The sequence below is a fragment of the Oryctolagus cuniculus genome, chromosome 4 (genome assembly GCF_964237555.1).
Source record: "Oryctolagus cuniculus chromosome 4, mOryCun1.1, whole genome shotgun sequence".
In the NCBI taxonomy this organism is placed as follows: domain Eukaryota; kingdom Metazoa; phylum Chordata; class Mammalia; order Lagomorpha; family Leporidae; genus Oryctolagus; species Oryctolagus cuniculus.
Genome location: NC_091435.1, coordinates 124356706 through 124381679, shown reverse-complemented (window position 1 = coordinate 124381679; position 24974 = coordinate 124356706). Strand labels below are relative to the sequence as shown.

Below are 24974 nucleotides of genomic sequence, written 5' to 3'. Positions count from 1 at the left end.
GGGAGCGGGGCGGGGGAGGGAGGAAGATTGATGAGAACAGGCCGGCCGCAGCCCGGGGCTTCCCGGCTCAGGCAGGCCGTGGCCTTGGCCTGGCAGTGGCCTCTGGCAGGCTCTCCTGAACCTTCCGGAGCTCTCTGCTCCTGGCCAGACATCAGTCAGTCCTTCATAATCTGCCTGCGCAGAAAATTCTCCTCCTCTGGGAACCGGGGCGAAAGTGCACAATGACCTGCTAGGACTTGCAGGCTCAAGGCCCTCCATGGTTATTTATCCTTAGGGGAAAGCAAGCCTTTCCTTCCTTGTTGGAAGCTGGCAAAACTGAAAATCCCCTTTCTGTGTAAGAGGATCGACTTTTTCCTTTTCTTGACAAAAGAAAATTCAAGCCGCAGAGGCTTAATCCACAGGAGGCAAACAGTGGTAGCTGGGAGTGCACCCAGGTTGGCTTATTGTGTGTTGGGGGGCAGGGGTGAGAAGGGTGGGCTCAGAAGACACACACAGGCAAAGCCTCTGCCCTGACGTTCTGTGACCCATATTTGTAGAGATCAACTCTGGCTGTTTAGGCTCACAGCTTAAATTCCGCTCTGGAGCGGCAAGATTTTCAAGATCAGAGAAACAAAATGACCTCCGCTCGAAGCATTTTGACGGTTAAATCATCGGAGAGTACTCCAAACCTCTCTCCTTATTAATAACAAATGGCTGTTTTCAAAAACTTCAGAGAAATGTGTAATAACATTAGAATCGCACATTACACTGTAATGACAAGGGAGACAGGAGAGAGGCATTTTAAAAATTCAAACAAGCCACAGTTTTCTTAAGAGCAAGCACATGTCTGACCCAGTCCAAGCCGCCACTGGCACAAAGTTAGCGGGAGATCAGCTCGAGCGAAGCCTGAATGGCCAACCCTTTCATCAGTGTGGCGGCACCCGCCGCGCTTCCCTAATTAGAACCTTCTCAAGGCGCTACGTCTCTCTCTGTCCTTTGTACCTGAAACAGTTGAGCTTTCACCCTTCTTGTTCTCTGAAATTATCCAGTGTAAACATCTCCTAGCGCATGTTGACATGATCCTGTTTCTAGTTTTGTATTAGCACAAAAAACAATTATCCCACAATATTAAATAAGGTCCTGGAAGTTGAAGATTGCTCTGGACCAAATCTAAGCAAATCGGCCAAGAAAAACTAAAAGCATCTTAGGGAAGAAGGTATCAAAAAGGAAAGCAAGAGGTAGTGAAGAAGGAAGGGATGCATTGAGAATCGGGGTTTTATTGAGCACTTACTATGTGCCACGCCCCGTGCTAAGTGTTTTCATTCATCTCCACTTATCCTCACAAAGAGAAATGCATATAGATGGTTTTCAATTTGTTGTACCAGTTGCTTCTCAGCTTACAAATGGCATTGCACCCTAATAAGCACATGGTAAACTGAAAATATTTTAAGCTGAACATGCATTTAGTATTTTAAAGGTTAGTTTATCTATTTATTTATTTAGTTGAAAGGCAGAGTAACAGAGAGGGAGAAGGGGAGAGACAGAAAGATCTTCCATCTGCTGGTTCACTCCCCAAATAGCTGCAAAAGCTAGGGCTGGACCAGGCCGAAGCCAGGAGCCAGGAACTGCACCTGGTCTCCCCCATGGCTGGAAGGGGCCCAGCGATCCGGGCAGTTCTCTGCTGCTTTACCAAACACATTGGCAGAGTTGGACGGGAAGCAGAGCAACAGCAACTCAAACCAGCACTCCAGTGTGGGATGTCGACGTTGCAAACACCGCCTTAACCCACCGCCTCACAACAGCAGCCCCAGAATATGCAGTTAATACACCTAACTTACTACACATCATAGCTTAGCTGAAATGTGCTCAGAACATTCACATTAGCCTAAAGCTTATTTTATACTAAAGCGTTGACTATCTCACATACTTTATTGAATACCGTCCTGAGGAGGAAAAACTGAAGATTGTATGAGTATACTTTCACACTGTCATAAAGTTGAAAAATCCCAAGTCAAACCATTGTACAATGGGAACCATCTCTCAGAGGCTTCCTAAAAAAGTCAAAGTACTTCCATATATGCTGGGTGTTCGCTCTCAGACTAACCTTCCGTGAGGGTAGACTTTTCCAGATGCAGCGACTGAAGCATGAAGACACAGACTAACACTCCAAGACCATAAGCTCATAACAGATAAAGTTGATATTAGAGACCAGGTTTCCTCACTCTAGGTTAATTATCTCCCCCAAAGACATCTTAGTTTCCCTCCAACCCAGGCTTTTATCTTTTTTTCTAAGATTGTATTTATTGATTTGAAAGTTAGAGTTACAGAGAGAGTGAGAGATGGAGAGATAGAGACAGAAATAGAGAGAGGGAGAGGGTGAGAGAGAAAGAGTGAGAGAGAGAGAGAGAGAGAGAGAGAGAGGGGGACCCATCAGCTGGTTCACTCCCCAGATGGGCAATATCCAGGTATCCAGGGCTGGGCCAGGTGGAAGCCAGGAGCCAGGAGCTTCATCTGGGTCTCCCATGTATCAAACCCAAAAAGTTTTCACCTTCAGGAACCCACCAGCAAAAGGAGAAAGCGAGGAGTGGGAGAGGGAGATACAACATATTTGATGGAAAAATATTTCTATTGGTGACTTTTATAAAGCCATCACGTATCTCCTGAAACACCCTTGGCCATAAACATTAAGAGCTGTCTCCAGGTGAGAGGCAGCTGGTCACAGACCACACTTCTTTCAGGCTCGGCATACTCTCCAGGTCTACATTATCAACCTGAGTGTTTTTGGAGATAATATATGTGCCCTTAGAAAAGCCACCTGATTAAATCTACAAAAGCCAAAAAATAAAACATGAAAGAAGTATCATGGGTAGTCTTAAAGTTTAAAAAAAAAAAAAAACAAAAGTAAACATAGATAGGTGGGCATGTAATAAGTCGGTAACTTCCATCTTCCACGGTGTTTCACAGTGTTGTGATACCAGTCAAATTAAGATGCCAATATTTTGTGTCTGTTCTATGTGATGAATAGCAATTGAAGGATCAGTTAACCCAGTATGAAAATTAGCTGCCTAAGGCTCTTTTAAAAAATACTACTATGGGGACCGGTGCTGTGGCATAGCAGCTAAAGCCACCACTTGCAGTGCCGGGATCCCATATGGGCACCGGTTCGAATCCTGGCTTCTCCACTTCCTAGCCAGCTCTCTGCTGTGGCCTGGGAAAGCAGTAGAAAATGGCCCGAGTCCTTGGTCCCCTGCACTGGCATGGGAGATCTGGAAGAAGCTCCTAGCTCCTGGCTTCAGATCGGCACAGCTCTGGCCATTGCAGCCATCTGGGAAGTGAACCAGAGGATGGAAGACCTCTCTCTGCCTCTGTCTCTGCCTCTCTGTAACTCTGCCTCCCAAATAAATTAAAATAAATTTTAAAATCTTAAACAGAAAAAAAAAGAAAACATTAGGCCCACAGAGAATAAGTCTCAAAAAAAAAAAAAAAAACCTACTACTGCACAGGGGGTTTTCTGGGTGGCCTCATCTTGCCCACACTCTAACAGTGACTTCTAAATCTGTGTCATCGGGGCCTGTGCTGTGGCATAGTGGGTAAAGCCATCACCTGCAACACTGCCATTCCATATGGGTGCTGGTTTGTGTCCCAGTTGCTCCACTTCCAATCCAGCTTCCTGCTAGTGTGCCTGGGAAAGCAATAGAAAGATGGCCCAAGTGCTTGTGCCCCGGCACGCACGTGGGAAACCCAGGTGAAGCTCCTGGCTCCTGGCTTTGGCCTGATCCAGCGGTGCCTGTTGTGGCCATCTGAGGAGTAAACTAGCAGATGGAAGACCTCTCTCTTTCTGTATCTCTGTCTCTCCCCCTATCTCCGACTTTCAAATAAATAAATAAAGCCAACGGAAGGGAAGGAGTCCATGTCACGGCTGACTTCACTGCTGAGCTACACGCCAACACTTCCTCCAGTCTTAGAGATGTCCCGGTGGATGTCCCATGAGCATCAGTCGTATCTAATGGAATCTGTCCTTAGCTCCAGAGCCTGTCCTTCCTTTTTGGTTAGCAGTCCCTCCTCCCATCTGTGAATTATCCTACCAAAAGATTAATGTGACCATATCATAATTCTGCTTAAAATCCTTTAAAGGCTTCCCACCCATTGCTTATGGGACAAAGTCCAGTCTCCACAACAAAGCATTCAAGGAAATCCCCTTGGGATCTAAGCTGAGCCTATTCCCTAGCTTGTCTCTCCCCATCTGACTCCATTTTCCACCCAGAAGCATTGCACTCTCCTATACTTCCCAGAAACACCCTTCTTTTCATCCTGATGTGGAACCCCTGCTCAGGCCAAAAGATAAAGCTTGGTTTCTTCACTTCTGTGAAGCCTGTCCAACTCTACAAAACTATCTGCACCATTTTTATTTTCCCATAAATACTTCCTATAGAATGCTTTCATCTTAAGTGACAGAACTCAATTTAAACTATTTTAATTTTTTAAAAGATTTTTCTATTTATTTATTTGAGAGACAGAGTAATAGAGAGAGGGAGAAATAGAAAAGTCTTCCCTCTGCTGGTTCATTCCCCAGATGGCCACAACAGCCAGAGCTGGGCTGATCCGAAGCCAGGAACCAGGAGCATCTTCCAGGTCTCCCATGAAGGTGCAAAGGCCCAAGCACTTGGGCCATTCTCTACTGCTTTCCTAGGCCACCAACAAAGAGCTGGATCAGAAGAGGAACAGCCAGGACACAATCCAGCACCCTTATGGGATTCCAGCACTTCAGGCAGAGGCTTAGCCTACTACTAGCCACAGTGCCGACCCCTAATTTAAATTAATTTAGAGAAGAGGATCTCTATTAGGTTGCACAGTCTTGGCAAGGATGGAGTGGGGAGCAGGCGACAGTGGTGACGCCATCCATGGAGCGGAACATTACTGGGACTCTTCATCTCCTCTACTTAGTTCTCTGCCTGTGGCTATAATTTTCTTTTACTATGAGTGGACCTCCTTGTAGCCAAGAGCTGGAAATCTGGTGGTTGCAGGCTTCCATCCCTTAGAGTATGGAATGGGAGAGAAAAAAGACGCTTTATTTACTAGCTTCAGTCCAGGGAAGACTGGCCAACGTCAGGTCATGTGCCAAGTGTGATACAAATGACAGTGGGAAAAGTGCAGTACTAGGATCCGCCCAGGTCAGTTACCTGGCTGTTGGGGCACTCTCCCCAGGAAGACAGGGCAGGCATGGCTTGAAAGGGAAATACTGCAGAGGGAACACCCTAGCTACCAAACGCTTCTCAAGTTACTACGTAATGACTTGTGGCTATTTCTAGGATGGAAACATCTAACTCATCTCAGAGCCTGGTACATAATAGGTACTCAATAAATATTTGTTGAACAAGTGCAGTGAACCATAATAGAGGTCAATCTGGTCTAAAGGCCAGGTGTGTAGCTTTTAAATAGAAATGAATAACGCTATAAAATTTATTGGAAGTTTTTCCCTGTTGTTAGCAAAATACCTTCTAGAAAAATATATATAAATATGTACCCTTCTGCTAAACAGAAATAAGGAGCCTGGAAGCCTAAGCTGGGAGAGAGGAAGCGGGGATGATCCAAGGTTTGCACGTGAAGAAACTAAGGATCTTGCATTATGGTGTAATTTCAGGAGGAAATTGTTGAACTCCAGCATTTTATCTTGAGATTTCAACTCTGATAGCTGACTTTCTTGTTTTGGATCCATGAGTTTGATATTTAAATAGAGGTCAGCAATGATCATGAATGTTCGATTTTTCTAGATGAGATCTAGACATGAAATGTGACCAGTTCTGTCAATGGTTCTTGTGTTCCCGCCCAAGTCCCAGGCCAGGACTAACTGACAGCCTGCAGGGGCTTTGGGGCAAGTCTCGTAGACTGTTCCCAGCCCAGTGTCATTACCTAGGGAGCGATCTTAGTATTGAGAGGGCAAAGACATTGGCTTTAAGGAAATGTCAAGAGTTTTGTGACACATATGAAAGAGCAAGCCCACCAATCCGTGAAGAAAAGCTTATACAACTGTTCCTTTGACAAACATTCACTGGGCGTCTTCTCAGCACCGGGCTCTGCTGGGTGCTCAGCATACGGTGATGAACAGGACAGTCTCCACCCACAAGGAGTAGCTCAGGGACCTCCTGGAGAGGCAGACACGTGAAAGGGGTGAGCAATGTGGAACCCACAAGCACTGTGGAGTGCCTCCCATAGGCTTGCCACAACATTGCATGCACTGCAGGGAGACAGAGGCATCCGTGCTCAACCGGAAACTGAAGAGCTCTACTTTAAAAAAAAAAAAAAAAAATTATTTATTTTACTTGAAAGAGTTACACAGAGAGAGGAGAGGCAGAGAGAGAGAGAGAGGTCTTCCATCCATTGGTTCACTCCCCAATTGCCTACAATGGCCAGAGTTGTGCCGATCCGAAGCCAGGAGCCAGGAGCTTCCTCCGGGTCTCCCACATGGGTGCAGGGGCCCAAGGACTTCGGCCACCTTCCACTGCTTTCCCAGGCCATAGCAGAGAACTGGATTGGAAGTGGGGCAGCCGAGTCTCGAACTGGCGTCCATATGAGATGCCGGCACTTCAGGTGGAGGCTTTACCCGCTCCGCCCCAGAGATCTACTTCTTTAACCCATGGAGCTCTGGTTTCTTGAACGCTCCCTCACTGCCGTACTTGCTTAGCCCCTCATCTGCGGCAGCCAGAGAGTCAGGACTGGAGATGCTGACATGAACAAGCAACTGTCCCTGCCTTCTACATCCTCGGTTTAGAAACAAAGACCAACATCTAATCAGATCAAGCAGTGCAGGGGAGTAAGCCATACAATAGGGTGGGAAGAGAATTCATCTTTTGGTTTCTGGATTATTGCCTTGGCTAGCAAGCTGGGTTTATTATTGCACACAATGGCACCCGCCATTAACTCTTACAGAAAACACTGGTTGGCTTCCATAATTAATTAATATCTTAATTGAGCCACATCTTCCCTCCCTATACTACCATTTTCCCGTTTATAAAGTAGTTAAAGCTGTTTATTTCCAAAACAATTTGTTGCCTTTTGCTATGATAAAAGCAGTATAAATACCATGTGTCTCCTTTTTAAAAACCCTAACTTTAAATTTTCCACTGATTAAAGCAGCAATGAGATTTGAGAGGAGGGGGAGGAGGTTTCAATAAATGAATTAAAAATATGTTGTGTATTTTTGTCACATAACACACAAAATTTGTAACCCAATCCTAAGGAAAAAATGCATCAGATTTCAAAATGGGAGAGTTCTGTTAGACTGAAAAATTAATTAACCATTTTTTGTGTGCGTGATAAATTTTCAAACCTTAGGAGCTCTTAGTTACAGGAAAAAGCAACTGTTCAAAAGCACCTTTTTGTTTGAAGAACATTCATAGATACTGGTCCCCAGAACGATGTTAGGAAAGCGAAGTGAGGACTGGGGATACTTTGCTGATGGAGGACAAAAGTTCCGGGCTTTCTTACATAGTTAGCACCCCGCCCCCAGAAGGCTGCGTGGGCCCGATCACACTGTCCATTGTTTGTAGCTGTCCACCCCATCACCACTGGCACCAGCTGTCATCTCTGGAGAGCCGCTCCAGGCTACTCTTCCGCTGGAAAGAGCCAAGGTGTCCCAGAGCTGAGGACCAGAAAGTTCTTGGCCACCTCCCCAAGCAAACTCCCAAGTGAGGAGGCAGACCGTAAGCCTTTGAGACCTAGGAGGCAAACTGAACTGGGGCGGCTTGCCCTTCTCTTTTTAACATCTGCAAAATCATTCCAAAAATCACAGTAAAACACAATGTGGTTACCCTATTCTTTGAAAATAGTGTCTTAGTATGATGAAAAAAAAAAAAAAAGCCAGCAGCCTATTGCAGTCATGTGGGTGGAGTGTCTGGCCAACTGCAATTAGAGCTCTCTGCTGCCTTTGGGAAGGGGAAAGACCCATGGAGGCCACTGCATCATAGACACCTGTAACAGAGAACATCCACACTCCTGCATTGTGTCCTGGGGCTTTTGTCATTTTCTCTGTTCCTCTGCACGGCGCTGCTTAGCGTGAGCTTGGTACGGAGAGCCGGGCCTCCTTGGAACGTAAGGCGCTAGGAAGTTCTAAGCCGTTTTTCTCTTTGTATGTAGGAAATTAGGCTCATTTTGGAATCTACAGATCAGGGCCAGTCTCTTTCATAGCCTTTTATTTTTAAGAAGATTTATTTAATTATTTGAAAGGCAGAGTCTCACACACACACACACACACACACACACAGAGAGAGAGAGAGAGAGAGGTACTCCATCCACTGGTTCACTCCCAAGATGGCCATAACCCAAAGGCTGGAGCTGCGCCGATCTGAAGCCAGGAGCTTCTTCCAGGTCTCCCACCAGGGTGCAAGGGTCCAAGGACTTGGGCCATCTTCTACTGCTTTTCCAGGCCATAGCAGAGAGCTGGATTGGAAGTGGAGCTGCTGGAACTCAAACCAGCGCCCATATGAGATGCCGGCACTGCAGATGGTAGCTTTACCCACTACGCCACAGCAGCAGCCCCTCATAGGGTTGTTTTTGTTTGGTTGGGTTTGTTTTGTTTTGTTTTGTTTTGTTTGACAGGCAGAGTGGACAGTGAGAGAGAGAGACAGAGAGAAAGGTCTTCCTTTTGCTGTTGGTTCACCCTCCAATGGCCGCCGCGGCCGGAGCGCTGCACTGATCCGAAGGCAAGAGCCAGGTGCTTCTCCTGGTCTCCCATGGGGTGCAGGGCCCAAGCACCTGGGCCATCCTCCACTGCACTCCCGGGCCACAGCAGAGAGCTGGCCTGGAAGAGGGGCAACTGGGACAGAATCCAGCGCCCCAACCGGGACTAGAACCCGGTGTGCCGGCGCCACAAGGCGAAGGATTAGCCTAGTGAGACGTGGCGCCAGCCCCTCATAGGGTTTTAAAGAACAGTTTCCTGTTTTGAGTTTCCTTAAAGTTTCAAAGGTTCCACAGTAGGCAATACACATTTGGGACAGTCTATCCACTTTAAAATGTTTTAAATGTGCCTGCCTGGTACCTATCAGCTGTACCATGTCTGCTTCTGGGAAGGAGCTGAGGGTGTTAATAGTAAAGCCCCATTATAAAAAGAATGAGAAATTAGGAGTGTATTGACGGCAAGAGAGAGACAGGGAGTTGTGGCAAGCACTTAAGATAAGGGTTTTTCTTTTATCAGAATGCTTGGCACTCAGCTTTCTTAACAAAAAAGGAAACATAACAGAGCTTGGAAAAAGGCACTTTTTTTCTTTGCTACATTCTAAAATCATTTCCTCCACTTGGCTGAGTGGGAAAGAAAGGCTTACATGTCAGGGTTATAACAACTTTGTGTGCATTGATCCATCGGAATAGTGAATATTAGTCCAAATCAATGTTTTGGAAGCAAAACAAACGAGCAGACAGACCATGGGGAGCATTTCTCTGCATGAAGACACGTGCGCTTGGCATTGAGAAACGTAAGGTTCACAGTCAAGATTAGGAATTCACTGTGAGGTGCTTTTATTGAATTAGCCATTTGATACCAAACCCCTACCAGCTAGGAACATCCACGTGCTATTGCTATTCTTATCCCCAGTGCTACCAGTGGTTGAAGGAAAGAATTGTGAGTGAAGAAGGCAGAAAACAGCAAAACAAGCTGAAAGACCTGTCCCCGATCGCCGAGCGCCTGGGCTGCACACTACCTCAGCTTGCCGTCGGTAAGCAAAGGACGGAGGGGGAGGGGAAACTCCTGCTGAGGCCACAGAAAATGTGCTTTTCTGTTGTGGATCCACATCGCTCTCGTGAAATGTCCACGGGAGGAGAATGAACTCCTGGTAAATACTATGGAACGTGGAATATACGGCCCCGGGAATTTGCTACAAACCGAATCCCTGTTTTCACTGCTTCACCCTTCGAACTGGTAAATGAGAACTTGTCGGTGCAAACATACACGGCCTCCCGAGTGTCCATTTCTATTCTGTTGAGGCTGAGCCAAGGCTGGTGAGAGGCAGCGACAGAGGCCCAAGGCTCCTGCCGTCTCGAATGGCCATCCTTGAGGAGTAGCTTTACCCAGAAATGTCTTGTGGACCATGAAAATTGCTCTTCTAAAGCTGTGGAATTCATAAAAAGGTCATGGTCAGTGGGAACAATTGAAAACCACACACACCACCAATGGTCTCATATTTCACTTTAACATTTCTGGCGGCCATTTTTTAAAAAAGTAAAAAGAAAATACGTAAAATTAATTTTAATAATGAATTTTATTTAATCCAATATAGACAAATATTATTATTTCAAAACATAATAAATATAAAAAAGTGTTGAAATAGCTTATGCTTTTTTTCCTACTAAGTCGTTGAAATTCAGGATGCATTTTATACCTACAGCATATCTCAGTTCAGGCTAGACACATCTCACGTTCCCAGTGGCTCCACAGTGGACAGAAAAGCATCTAAACTTTGAGTTCCCGTGCTGGGGGCTGTGTGCCAGGATCATGCTCACTGTCTTCGTCTCCTTGATCAGCAGAACAGTCCTATGTGGTGTATACTGTTAGTAGCCCTACTTTACAGATGCTAACGGTGGCTGTGCTATTAGTATCTCCACCTTACAAATGAAGAAACTGAAGATAAAAGAACTGACACACTGTGAGAAAGGAATCAAATGGATGTCCACTCTAAAAAACAAATGGGTTTTATAAGAATTAATAAATTTCAGGAATTGGGACAAGTCAGAGGGCTTCAAAAAAGTTCATGGGAAATGGTATTAAGAGATGAGTTTATTTTGTGCACCACAATTTTGAAATCCATGCATAGTTTTTTTTTCCATGTTATACATTTTCCATGAACTTGGCCAAGACTACTTATACAGTGACCCATGAGATAGAAAGCTCAAGATAAGATCTATACAAACAAAATAATTAAATAAAATCTTTGTTGGTAGCTTGGTATTTCTGAGGTTGAAATCAGGAAAATGTCAGTTGCAGGTGACAGTCATAAAAGATGGAAAAGAGGTGGTTTGAGAGGTGGGAATGCCACGGACCTGCGTAAAAGACTGTTGCTTAAATCCTTTCTTTAAAAATAAAAAGTCAGAGTATAGTTAATGTGATTAGTTGGCATCCTATGACTTTAACAAGGACAGTAAAAACATTAGCTAGTTGACCACCGGTAAGTTACTAGAATCGGTTTTCTTGTATGTGAAGTAGGTATAACACAAACTTGCTGAGTAAAGGGAAATTTGAAAATGTGTAAAGCAAAGAAGAGGTGCTCAGGAAGCGGTCATGTGGGTTATGTTTTTGCAAAGATTAGACACCCCGGAGCTGAAGTTCTGTGCACCCTCCCAAGGCATGTAGTCAGAATAATATGCAGACAGAGCAGCACGTCCTGCACAGCCATGAACTTCAGGTGGTAATATGACCATAAGTGTACTCAGCCTCCATATCCTGTATTCCACATCCATGGATTCAACCAACCTCGCATCCAAAAAATTGCATCTGTCTGAACGCCATTATTCCCTAAACAGCTCTTTGCATCACACATACGAAGTATAGATCATATACTAAGTAATCTACAGATGATTTAAGGAATAAGGGACGATGTGCATAGGACGTGTGTGTATGCAAACATGATGTCATTTTATAAAAGGGACTTGAGCACCTGAAAGCTTGGTATCCACAGGGGGTCCTGGACAATCTCCCCGGATACCCAAGGACGAGGTATTCACCCAGCTCTGAAGGCGATGGAGGAACAGTGTCCTTCTGCAGGGAAAACTTTACAAATGTAGGCTTTCACTGGATGTTAGATATACACAGAACACCTTCTTTACAGTATCTGAGATTAAATTAAAACGCGTTTTTCCCCCTCCTTTCCCTCCCTCAAACCCCCAGATGTCCTTCCTGTCATTCTTTTTTCTTTCTTTATAAACAAGCAATTTTTTTTTCTAACCACAGAACCCTCGGAACCAAAAGGGACATGATTTCTAGTCATCTTACCTCTGATCTGCTCGGAGGGTGTGGAGGAGGGGAGGTCCTGGGGCAGGAAACAACTGCTTGAACCTAACCATGCCGACTCCCCAAGTCGCACACCTGCAGAAACACAGGCTGCCGGTGTGCTTGCTGGTTAACACTCAGCTGGGCAGGCCGATTATCCAGCGGAGCTGCAGGTGTTAACCGTGCACTTGGCCAGCTCTGCCCAGTGGGTTTTCCTGTGCCAGGCAACAACCTGTCAGGGCAGCCAGTGGCTGCTGACACCATGTAGTTTATGGGCAATGATTTGTTTGCCTTCAGAATTCCACTAGGGCCAAGACAAGCACTAAGTGTAAAGAGGAACTAGCACAGCCCCACAAAAAGAGGCCTAGATCACTTGGCTTGGAACCTTTATGGAACACTATTTTGCCTACTTGGGAAGAGTCAGTGATTGCCATGAAAGGCCTGGGCTTGGCAACATCGTCAAAGTTGACAGCAGGACCTTAAGCAAACGAGGGCAGGAAGGGTGTTTGGGGACATCCATCAATCAACCATGCCTGTGTGGATTCAACCAACTTGCAATAAATTGCCTACCGTGTGCCAGGCACTGGGCTTATCGCTGAGCATCTAACCAGAGAGACACACCTTGCAGCCTGGTGGGCAAGTCAAGAACACAAACAGATCATTCTAATACAGTGCTGGGGTACAGAGAAGGACGTGGGTGGGGTGGCGTGCGCTAGAGAATTAAGGAGTCTGCGCACCCACGCCAGGTTGGGATTCGGAGTAGGACTTCAGGAGACTGTGATACCCTTGGGGAATCTCAATGAGTAGATATTAGTGGGGCAAAGGGAGAGAGGGGCAAAAGGACTCGAGGCAAAGAGGACAGCTTCAGGGGGAAGCAAGGAGAGGCCAGGGAAGGACAGGAGAAGGAGGGAACCAGCCTGGTGTTTAGGGACAGGGGATTTACAGACAGCTGAGTGCTCCTGAAACACAAAGTTCAGGATAGGGAGACACGAAGCTGGACGGCGGGGCTAGAAAGCAAGGTTTGTCAGGGCGATCCGCGAGTTTCGTCTTCAAAGACAGTGATTCTGTCAAACACACGCTCAAGAAGTCTTAGCCCAGGGAAGTGGCATGGACTGCTATTAGAGAAACTGCCGCTGGATGTAGGAAAGCTGTGAGGAGGGAGGGGAGGGTAATCCCAGCACAAGGCAGGAGCATCGGTCACGCAGGAGAGCTAAGAGGGCCTGAATGCAGCCACTAGCTTCAGGGAGAGAGAGCGGTTGAACCACAGCACCCTGTACCCACACAACGCAATACTATCCAGCAACAAGAAGAAATGCTAGACTCACACGTGCTGCATCGTGGAGGAACCTAGACACACACACACGCTGAGTGAACGAAGCCAGCCACCACAGCCCGTGGGCTGCATGACTCCACTTCAATGAAACAACAGACACACCTACAGACCGAGTCATAGCTTAGTGCTTGCCTGGGGCTGGAGACAGGCCCACGGATAACTGCACAGAGGCACGAGGGGCCTCACTGCGGGGATGGAAATACTCTAATACTGGACGGAAAATCGTGGAGAGTGCACACTAAAAATGGTAAATTGGCTGAAAATTATTTAAGGTACATTCAAAATGCACACGTTTGGTGTGTAAACTCCCACTTAATGAGGTGGTTCAAAAAAAAAAAAAAAAAGTATGGCTGCCAAATCAGCATCAGGATCACACAGGAGCTTTTTTGGAAAAATACTTAAACACTTATTTGAAAGGCAGAGTTACAGAGAAAGAGAGAGACCCTCCATCCGCTAGTTCACTCCCCAAATGACCACAACTGGGGCTGGGCCAGCCAAGCCAGGAGCCTCTTCTAGGTCTCCCACATGGGTGCAGGGGCCCAAAGACATGAGCCACTTTCTGCTACTTTTCCAGGCATATTAGCAGGGAGCTGGTTCTGAAGTGGAGCAGCCAGGATTCGAACCAGCGCCCATATGGGATGGCGGTGCTGTAGGCCACGGCTTAGCCCCCTGAGCCACAATGCCCGCTCCACACTGGAGCTTCTTAGAGATGCACATGGCTGGTCCAGACCTCCTGAATCAGAGACTCTGGGGACAGGGTGTGACGTCTCATGGGCCCTCCAGAAGACTGAGGCCTGTTACAGTTTGAGAAATACTCAGGAACGATTAGCAACTAGATTTACCAATAAAAGGGGAGAGTGGAGTGAGAAAGGGGCAGTGACGCAGGATTACTCCCAGGTTTCCAGATTGGGAGGCCAAGTTGCTGCTGATACCACCCAATGAGGTGCGGAATGCAAGAGGGCCAGGCTTAGCAGCAAGTGACAACAAGTCTGTGGCACCTGTGCGTAACCTAGCAGTGGGGTCAGGCAGACACACATCTCAATCTGTAGCAACATCTAGTTCTGGCAGCTAAGGACTGACACGTCCATTACAGCCACGGAAGCCACAGTGAGGGGACAGGGATGTGAGGGAGAGGAACATAGGAGTCTAAACTGACCTGTTAGAAACTGAAATGGGAAAGGTTGGGGCAGTCTCTAAGCAGGTGTCAAGGTCAGAGGAATCGGATTTTAGAATGGGTGAAATTTGAGCCGGTTTTGTTGACAGAGTGGAAGAAGATAGTAAGAAAACAATCCAGGAGTAGGGAGGAGGTTTTGAATGAGTCTGAAAGTAGGCAGAGCCAAGGATAGATTGTCCTTGGACAGGAACAGCATCCAGTCTCCTCTGGACAGGAGGATACGGATGTGGACACACTGATAGAAGCAGGAAAGTGTGGAATTAAGGAATATCACACCTGATATTAATTCCTAACTTCCTACCTAAGGTAGCGGGGAAAGTCATCCGCAGGGACTGGTGGAGGGTTTAAGGGTAGAGATCGCAGGGTCATTTCAGAAACAGAAAAGGGAGATGCCCAAGGGCAGAAGGGAAGCCTGCACAGTGGCTCAGGCCCAGGAAGCATCAGACCCTGGTTCCATGTGCATCTCTCCCACACACAGCTGCCCCGAGTAGGGGCAGAAACCAGGCACCGCACTGACGGTGACCTGCTGGAGCAGTAGAGCAAGGAGTGGGGGGTTGAGGGTTGATGAGAGAGTCATTTAGATCATCAACCCTGGAGGCCCAGTGAGAGCTGTCAGGAAGCTGGCCACGATGAACCAGATACCCAGAGACCACGTGAGGAAAATGACCCGTGAAGAAGGTGGAAAGACAGCAGACTGTGGGCCTGGGTGGAAGCCAGAATCCAGGCATCTTGCACGTGAGCAGTGTTTAGTGTTTTGAGGAACAAGAATGCAGCCAGACCGAATGCCCCATGGTTGAGACAAGGTACTGTAGGAAAACAGCCCTGGCCCACCATTCCAATGCAGAGTCTGTCCAACCTTCTATACATCAGAGGCTGCTGCCCAGGCTTTGACTCCTGGAGAGCACTGTGTATCCTCCACCAAAAAAAAAAAAAAAAAAAAAAAGCCAAGGATAGGTTTGGGCTGCAGCAAACATAGCCGTAGCTGGTGTTTACAAGTTCATCCACAATCCAAAGTGCGTTGACCCTGACCCAGTGTCCTGTCTTTACAGCCTGGTGCCTGAGAAACGAGGGTGTGAGCTCCGTGCTCCTGGGATCATCCACTCCAGAACAACTCATTGAAAACCTCGGTGCCATTCAGGCAAGTCCAAAAGCCCTTTCCAGCAGACTCCGGGGAACCACACGGGGACGCCCTGTCTCTCCCACCACAGTCCTGCAGGGTTGGAGGCAGAGGGAGCCCAGGCATAAGAAGCAACAGAACAGGCTCACAGGACCCATGCAGGGCTGTGCTCTGCCTAACAGGCAATGTTCCCAAAGCACATTTCCAAGCTCGGTTTGTGTCTGTGGGACAGTGTATTCCGGTAACACACCTGGCACTGACTTCACAGGCCTGACCGCAAAAGCCGGCTTAGTGACCTGCTTGCAATGTCACTGCGGGGGGACAATGTACACATATTGTTCTTCCATGTATTCCTCCCACCAGTATCGACTGCCAACCTCTGTGTGCCAAGTACCTCCTTTCTGCTCTTAAAGCATCCTGTACGAGGGCACCTCGAAAACAGTTCATAGAAAAACTGAAAGACAGGCTTATTCTGGGGTAACAACATTTTAAAGCCATGCATACAAGGAGTCTTTATGGAAAATGTTATGACAAAAAAACTATGCATGGATTTCACTTCTTTTGCATCGAATCAATTTCACTTCTCCACGAAGTTTTTGAAGCACCCTCCTCTTTCCTCTGCCCACTGTACCATGTATGATCACATAGTGTGACTGCCTGACTCCCCCGGGGGATCGTAAGCCCCCTGAGATCAGAGGCCTGCGTCTTTCTTGCCTTTCCACTGGCTTTCTGGTTTGCCCTTAGTTAACACTCAAGAACTGTCTGTTTTGGGAATTCGCCGTGTTTTAAGAGCTATTGGCTCAAAATTCTATTTCAGACATGTAGGCTCACCTCTCCCTAGAAGTCCAGGAGACCTATCCCTCTCCCTCTGGGTGGATGGCTGGGCACTGGAGCCTACAGCAGTACTTGGGGGCACCTGTTAGGGGCAGGAGGATGAGAAAGTGCAAGAAGGGGGGATTCCTGTCTAGGGAGATGGATGAGCGCTGGTGTCTATGATCAACCTCCTATCCCCAAATGCCACATCTCGGTACTGAGCCTGCCCACTCTCAGTCCCGCCAGACGAAGGCCCCGGGAACGAGCCCACCCACTGCTCTTGCCAGGGCGACTACCAGCTCAAACAGGCAAGGGTTTCCATTTCCCTCCTGCTCACCGGGGACCACAACTGTGGCACAGCCTCTCCCCGTCCACCTGACCTGGAAATAAGGAAACAGATGAAGGTGGAGACACACTTGATTAAGCTTAGAATGCTCGAAAATCCTTCTTAAAAATAACCCCCCACCACTGTCCGTGGGGAGCAGCAGCGGCATCCCCTCTGCCTCTCTGCTGCCAAGAACCCCGCCCCGCCCCACAGCTCTGCTCAGACCCGCGGCTCCCCTGCACGTGCACTGGGAATGCTTCCTTCCTTGTGTGAATGACGCCCCTCCCGTCTATCTTCACTGCAGCTCTGGGAAGATAGGGTTACACAAGCATGGTGAGAGGCTAGGAGCTGGCACAGAAGAACTGCAATTCAATCCATTGGTTTCAATTCCACACACATTTATGGAACACTGATTCTATGTCTGGCCCTGTGCTGGGCACTGGGAGGACCCGAGGAGTAAGAACCACACCCTGCCTTCCCAGAGCTCATGAGCACTCAGAAAAGAGTGAACTGAGAAATGCTTCCCTTACTTTATTCAGGTCTCTGAGAGCCTACTATGATTCACCAGGCACTGGGGATATCATAGGTCACAGATACTGTCCAACCTTCAAGGGGCTTACATTCCAACAGGAGACATTGATAAAGATAAACCTACAGGGCCAGCGCCATGGCTCACTTGGCTAATCCTCCGCCTGCAGCGCCAGCATCCCAAATGGGCACCGGGTTCTAGTCCGGCTGCTCCTCTTCCAGTCCAGCTCTCTGCAGTGGAAGATAAACCTACGAAAGAATTTTAGATAGTAAAAAGGTCTACTGAGTAAATAGAAGGCTGTTTTACAAGAGACTAATTCAGAAATGGGTGGGCCTGCTTTAAACACCATCTTTGCAAAAGGTCCCTCTGGCATCCAGGAGTCTGGGGCAGTGCGTTTTCAACATGCCTTCCCATCTGTTCACATGCCTCCATTCACACGTGAAGAGCCCCAGCCCAGCCCAGGGGAGAGCATGGCAAAGACCCCAAGATGAGAAGGGCCTGGGCTTTTTCCAGGAAGAGCAACCTCAGGCCAGTGCGACCGACAGGTAGCGGATGCACTGGGGCGCACAGGCAGGCAGCAGCCAGGCACACGGGCCTCCAAGCTTATTCTCCAGCTAACAAACACTCTGGAGGGTTTTCAGAGGAGGGAAATTCTCCTACCTGCATTTTAAAGACTGACCTGACTGCTGTGTGGAAAGAACGAAGGTCAAGGGCAGGCATCCAGGTGAGACATGGTGGTGGCCACAGCGGTGGGGAGAATGAGTGGATTTTGCAGGTTTGGGAAAAGGACATCATGGACTGGCAGGAAGAGTGAGGAGTGGGGATTCCCATGGTGTGCACACAGGGTGCTCACTGCCTTCCAGGGAGAGGTCAGACTGCCTGCAGCTGGCAGGAAGCGGTACCTACCAGGCTGAGTTTAAAGGCTCCACCTGCACACACCTAGCACCGAAGAGGCTGCATTTGACAAGCTGTGATTGGGCGGGCCCCTTCACCTGGCGGACAGGTGCCCAGCAGTGGGGGGATTGGCTGCAGAAGGCTTGGACAGAGTGGAGTGCCAGCAATTGTCAGGAAAGGAAATCTCTAGTAGGCTGGAAGGCAGCTGCTCTAAGGGATGAAATGTGCCCAATGCGTACCAGAGTAGAAGGGAGTGTAAGAGAAGAGAACCCATGGCTGCCTGCAGCCGCCGTCACCTGGACATGTTCCCTTTTCTACTTAGGAGGACACAACTGCCACTCCCTCCACCCGCCTCCTAGCCCTCCTGAGAGTTCTCCATCACCCACTCAAGCAAGGCCAGGTGCCCTAGCTGCCAGGCCCTTCCCATCCAGGCCACACGCTCCCCAGCTCCACCTCCCCAAAACCCAGTCCCCAGCTGCCAGGAACCACTCAGTCCCCTGATGTAGCAACGGTCCTCTGCCTGCACAGGGACCACCACCACAGCCCGGCAAAACCCTACTCCATCCTAAGACCAGGACAAGGACCCAATCCTGGGAGGCCTTCCCTGCTACCCTGGCAGCCCCAGCAGTGCTAGCCAGGCCTCCAGTCCCCACCAGCCATCCCAGCAGTGGAACACCAAGATTACAAAACTCGTAGCCTGTGGGCTGTTCCTTAAATTTGTAGTAGCTTAAAGTGTTTTAAAATAGCTTCAAACGTGTGTAAAAAGTCTGAGTGACTTCATCCGAAATTCTCAAAGTATGGCTTGCCTTCAAATGTTGGTCTTAAAATATTTCTTTTGCCTGTTTTATTCAAATACTTTTATGGTTGTACTTTTTCTGGTGTTTAAATCTCTTCTGACCTTTTTTTATTTTGATGTAATGAATGAAAAATTTTTCTCCTCACACGGCTAACCCATTGTATTTTAGACACAAAAATTCCAACAGACCCAGTTGCTGGATTTCAATCTCATCATTGTTAGTCTCACTTGAACCTCTGGGACTCAACGGGAGTGGGAAGTCAAACTGTGCCTTTAGCTTCGGTTAGGAACACGTTACCCAGAACCAAGTTTCCCAGGCCGAGTAGCTCTACTCTTCTGCCAAGCCTCCAGGCTTCTGAGAATAGCACTTGAGTGGAGACAAGGTCACCTTGGCCAACGCGACTGCAGCAAAGCAAGGGGGAGGCTGCCATCTCGGAACTTGTCGTCATAATTGCATTCACCACGCTCTGTGCACGGGGTCAGACCATTCCGGAGAAAGTCTGCCTTTGGCCCCCGTCTTATGGTGTAATGGGTGCCCTTGGCCCACTTCTCACGGCAAATGCTGGTCCTGAATGAGCTCATCTTTTCCGAGGGCTTCAATTAGCAAGTGCTGCACAGGGCTCCCAAGTTTCCGGTCCAGTCCTCCTGCAACTGCGAAGCTCTGCAGCCGCCCTTCTGGCTGCCTGCAAGCCCTTTCCACACGGGTAGTCCACGGGCACCTGAAACTCCACACTGTACCTTACTACAAGCCTCCTTCCCCCCAACCACTTCTCCCACACACCAACATCCCGTTAGTCTCCATCTCGACACTACCAGCATCCTCCAAAATGCCCTTCAGCGCCCCTTTTTCTATGCCACCACCACGCCCAATCAAGGCATTACTGGCTCCAGCTCATATTAGATCATTTTTCTCACATCTGTGTCCCCTTTCCGCCTCTCCCAACTGGTTCTTTAAAGGACTTCCAGGTGTTAGGTCACTCCTAGATCAGAGGTTCCCCACTGTTCTGGGCTTTCCACGCTCTCACCCCATCTTCCCCCTGCCCTGTGCCTCGCATTCCCACCTCCTACCACTCTCTCCCTGCTTGTCACTCCATTTCATTCCTTCACGCTATTCCCTTTGCGTGGGATGTCAGCTGAACCCTGGCCATTCTTCACCAAGGGTCTGACTATGCGTGGGAATAAACCGCCTTAGTTTCTAGACTTATGCTGTCTACGACCATAGCTTCTAGCCACACGTGGCTCTCGAGAGCATGAAAGGAAGCTGGGGCCTGTCCGGACTGATAGGTGTAAAATGGTCATGGAATGTGCAAGACTGAGTTAAAAAAAAAAAAAAAAAGTGTCAATTTTCTATACTGATTACATGTTGAAATGGTAAGATTTTGAATAGAATGGAGTAAAAACATGTATTAATTTTAAAGGTAAGCACCAGAAAACTTAAAAATACATGAGTGATGTGACTTTTAAAGGTAGGCACCAGAAAATTTAAAAATACATGAGTGCTATGTGACTTGTATTACATTCCTACTGCACAGAATTGCTCTTTATTTCCATGAACCCTCACTTACTCCTTACACCTTCATTATTCAGTCAACAAATAAGGAGCTGACCTCAAGGAACCTCTGAGTCCTGTGGAGAGTTCATATTCCAGTGGCAGTTTACACTTAGTAATGATCACAGGAAACATGTGACCAACACTCCTAACCAGACCCCTTGTGCTCCTCCTGCTCTTAGGTTCTCCCGAAGATGACATCCCACGTGGTAAATGAGATCGATAACATATTGCGCAACAAGCCCTACAGCAAAAAGGACTATAGATCATAAGGCAATGCATGAGCCTCAGAAGCTGCATGGTTAATTAGTGGCCTGTAGCCAGTACAGAACCGTGTTACTAGCCAGTTTTTCGATCACTTAGCAGCCTACTGCTCAACCTCTAGCGTCCCCGGATTCTCTGAGGTGTCTGCTGTCACTACCACTGTGCACCTGAATTATGAGCACATCTGAAAATCCACAACCAAGAAATGCCATTCTATTTTCTTATCTCGGACTGGAGTCGCCGACCTTGCACCGTTCTGTATACCTGCTGCTTATGCAATGGCGCGAACGGGGAAAAGCTGATTACTTCAGGCGCTTGGTAGTTGAAAGGCGGCTGTACAGATCTATTTTTTCAAAGAACAAAATCCACAGATGCAGTATGAAGTGTGTAAGAAACAGTGGGATATCTTTACTCAGAAACAATTTTACACTTTTCCCATTTGCATTCACATTAGCAGGTTTTGTTTCACTTGTCTTTCAACAAAACCCAAATTTCTAGGTTATCTGCTTTCATTACCTTTGAAATATTTACTGTTGCTTGGTCCTGTACAATTTACCCAGGGTGTCTATTAGGATTCTAATAATGTTATGTCCTCCATTTATGTGTAGAGATGGTAAAAGAATGAATGCCCCTAATTTTAGAAACATTATGGCTAATTTATGAAAGGGAAGGTGTTACACTGCTGTGGAAACTTAGCTTCAAATAAAATGTAATGTATCTGCAATTAAGTGTTCATTTTTTACATTTTATTAAAACCCGCTTTATACTTTCAATTGCTTGTAGGCACAACTTCTGTAAGTTTAAATATTTGAGCTTTAAAAGTAATACACATGCTCAGTTTTGTAGATAAACCTGTAAAATAACCAGAGACAAAATGTTCACTGTTTAACTAGTACTGAGATTTTTCAATGTTTGGTAGTACTGAGAAGTCAGTATCATGGAAGTAAATCTTAGGCTTTTCTCAGAGTATGCTGGGTGAATTACCTTGCCCAGTGAAAAGCAAAATGTTCAAGAACGTCCTAATTCTATAACCACAGTATATGCATTACACCATATGCATGAAAGCTCTCTGCATGGATAAAAAGGGCTCAGCCCGCTGCACTTGGCATCTGAGGTATGTCTAGCCCTGCCACTGCTGGCTACTCTTACATATCCCACTTGAGAAAATACAAGACTATACTGGGGCGGCGGGTTATCTGTGAAAGAGAAAACATGGTTTTCTTTTTCAGGAAGAAGGGAAAGGTAGGAGTGAGGGCAGTTCTTTAATGCTATTTGGACATCTGCCTATGTATGAAATCCTAATTCATCTGGTCAACAGGTTCCCCATACAGAAATCACTTTGAAATTTACAAGAAAAATTATCTTAAAATCCTATTTTCTGTCATCATTTCTAGAGGTGTATTTCATGGTTAAGTTTTAATCCTTAAAATGTTAGCTGGAGTTCTCACCAAACTTTCTTTTTGGTTACTACCATCTGTATGCTATTGGGGAGTTTATGGTTTTGCCTACAGGTAGCAGACTGATGGAAATGGACTTCTTCAGTTGTTCATTGTGTAGTCAACCCAGTGAACCACTCACTGTACATCTAAATGAGCTGAGGAACTGTCGAATGGGAAATGCAATTTACTTGCTTAGAGTAATAAAAGCATTTTGTGCAATCTCATAATAGCTTTTATCTGATCTTTCATTATAAGGCAGAGATATGTGTTTCTTATATATATTGCATATTTATATATTATATATTTTTTATATTTTGGATAGTCATAAGATGGGTAGTTGTCATCTAAATAAAATTTTTTTTATTTAGATGCAGGTAGCTAAGCAGCACTGAGTAACAGAAATTCAGGGGTCAAAAGTGTGGGGAGCAACTCGGACTAGACTAAGTTGCTGGAATTGGGACTTGTTCTATGCATCTGCTCTCCCACAATATGGCGCTGGGAGAGGAGGAAGCAGCTTCTACACAGCTGCCTCTTGCCAACTTGAGTGATGACCTCCAGGAGCTGATCCTGCTCCTGATTGGAGGAGAGCAGCGTACTCGGCGTGTGGGCAGCCGAGTTGGGATTGGCGGAAGAGGACTATAAAGGAGGAGAGAGACAACATGCACGAGGAACATCTAAGAGGAACATCTATCTGAAGGAACACCTGAGCAGCCCCCGAGAGAGCCAGCCGGCGGTGTGCCGCTCCCCCGCGGAAGTGGGGAAAAGTGGCAGGGGGAACCGCCCTTCCACGGAGGTGGAAGGGACAGTAGCCAACCCGGGAAGAACCAGCAGCAAACCCGGGGAGGGCCGAGCAGACGAAAGAACAGCGCAGGGTCCTGTGTCGTTCCTCCACGAAGAGGGGGAGCGACAAAAAGCAAACTTAAGGGGCCAGCATAGTGGCACAGCAGGTTAAACCGCTGCCTGCGATACCAGCATCCCATGTGAGCACTGGATCGAATCCTGGCTGCTTCACTTCAGGGGACACAGATGAGTTCCAAACTCCTGGCTTCAGCTTGGCCCAGCCCTGGCCATTGTGGCTACTTAGGGAGTGAACCAGTGGATGAAGATCTGTCTCTCCTTCTATCTCTCTCTGAATTTCAGAGAGTGAGCCAGAGAGAGATCAATTTTCCATCCACTGGTTCACTCCCCAGATGGCCATTAATAGCCAGAGGTAGGCCAAGCCAAAGCCAGGAGCCAGGAACTCCATCCAGGTCTCCTACTGCTGTTTTCCCAGGCCTGGATTGCAAGTGGAGCCACATGGACATGAACTGGCACCTATGTGGGATGCTGGTGTCTCACGCGGCAGTTTTACCTACTATAGAACATCGGCCCCAATTAAGTAAATTCTTAAAAAAAAAAAAAAAGACAAATTACAATCTTAACCTTCTTCTCCCTTATTAATGGAGAACAGGAACAGCTATTTTCTCATCGGATTTTGGAACACTGTACACTAAGGTTAAAGCTTCTCAAATCCACTTAGAAGAACTTGCAATTCAAGACCAAATACAAGGATTGTGGGAATAGCCATTTTTTCAATATACAAATCATCTGCCACAGTAAATATACTAGATAACTAGAAATCCTGTGCATGGCTTCCCACTTTAAGAACTGTCACTCCACCACAAACAGAATGCCAAAGGCTATGAGGAAGACGTCAGAGTTTCAAGAAACCCATGTCACCTACAAAGTCACAGCTCTGAGAGCAAGGAGGAAAGTAGGCCTGGACAGATGAAAAGAACTTGCCCAAACTCTCACAGCTAGTTACCATTAGATTTTTTTCTTTCTTTCTTGCACTTTAAGTCTCTCTTGACCACTGTTATTTCTGTTTAAAGCTTTGAAATTTTATGTGAAAGTAACTGTCAGAAGTTTAAGAATAGGTGTGGGGCAGGTGTTGTGGTGCAGCAAGTGAAGCTGCCACTTTCTATGGCCACGTCAGAATTCGAGGTTTGAGTCCCCGCACCTCTACTTCCAATCCAGCTTCCTGTCAATGCATCCTGGGAGACAGTAGATGACGGTTCAATGGTTGGGCCTCTGCCACCATGTGGGAGCCTAGGAGCTGATCCCAGCTGCTGACTTCAGCCTAGCCCAGCCTTACCTGTTGCAGGCATCTGGAGAGTGAACAGAAGATGAAAGCTCTCAGTCTCTCCCTCTGTGTGGCTCTTTCACATAGATGAAATAAACTTTTATATTTTAATTAAAAGGTATTAAATTTAAGAATCAGAGAAGAGGAAAAAGAGAAGAGATGCAATGAAAATTCACAAGGGCCAATGAGAAGTTAGTCTCTAACCATCTCCCTAAAAATCTAAACCCACCACTAAAAAGATCTTCTCAACCTTAAATCAATTCTCTGCTTGGGAGTCCAAGTAGGGAAGATAACCTCTTACAGACCAGATGTATCTGTCAACAAGTTTTCTCCACCCACACACTTACATGTGTATGTACCCTTCCTTAGCGATCTCCAGAAAACGGCAGGGACTGGCCCACTCCCTGGAAACAAGACAACCAGGGGGCAGGAAGGCACAGTGGCACGAACTGGCAGAGCCTGGACACTTGCTCTTTACTGTACTGCACTGTGTCTGTTATTCTTTGCAAACATCTGATCAACAATCACAAAAGTGGAGGGAAGTACAGTGATGGCCAATATGAAATAATAATAAAGATGTTGTGCTTATCCACAGGGTTCTCTTAAATTCTAGGAGAAATGAACATTTTTAAAAATCACAGTTTAAACAAATATATTAAGACCTTT

The 24974-nt window shown here is 46.9% G+C and overlaps 1 protein-coding gene across 3 annotated transcripts in view; it reads left to right on the top strand.

The window, feature by feature from the left end:
• Window positions 1-22410, top strand: part of KCNAB1 (potassium voltage-gated channel subfamily A regulatory beta subunit 1) — a 454438-nt gene extending 432028 nt beyond the window's left edge. For 2 of the 3 annotated variants that reach the window (XM_008266198.4, XM_051858804.2), the window contains exons 12-14: window positions 9566-9686; window positions 15510-15598; window positions 20666-22410. In XM_008266198.4, coding sequence (XP_008264420.1) covers window positions 9566-9686; window positions 15510-15598; window positions 20666-20755 — 300 coding nt within the window. In that variant the 3' untranslated portion in view covers window positions 20756-22410. 3 annotated transcript variants of the gene reach the window in all.
• The last annotated feature ends 2564 nt before the right edge of the window (window positions 22411-24974 follow it).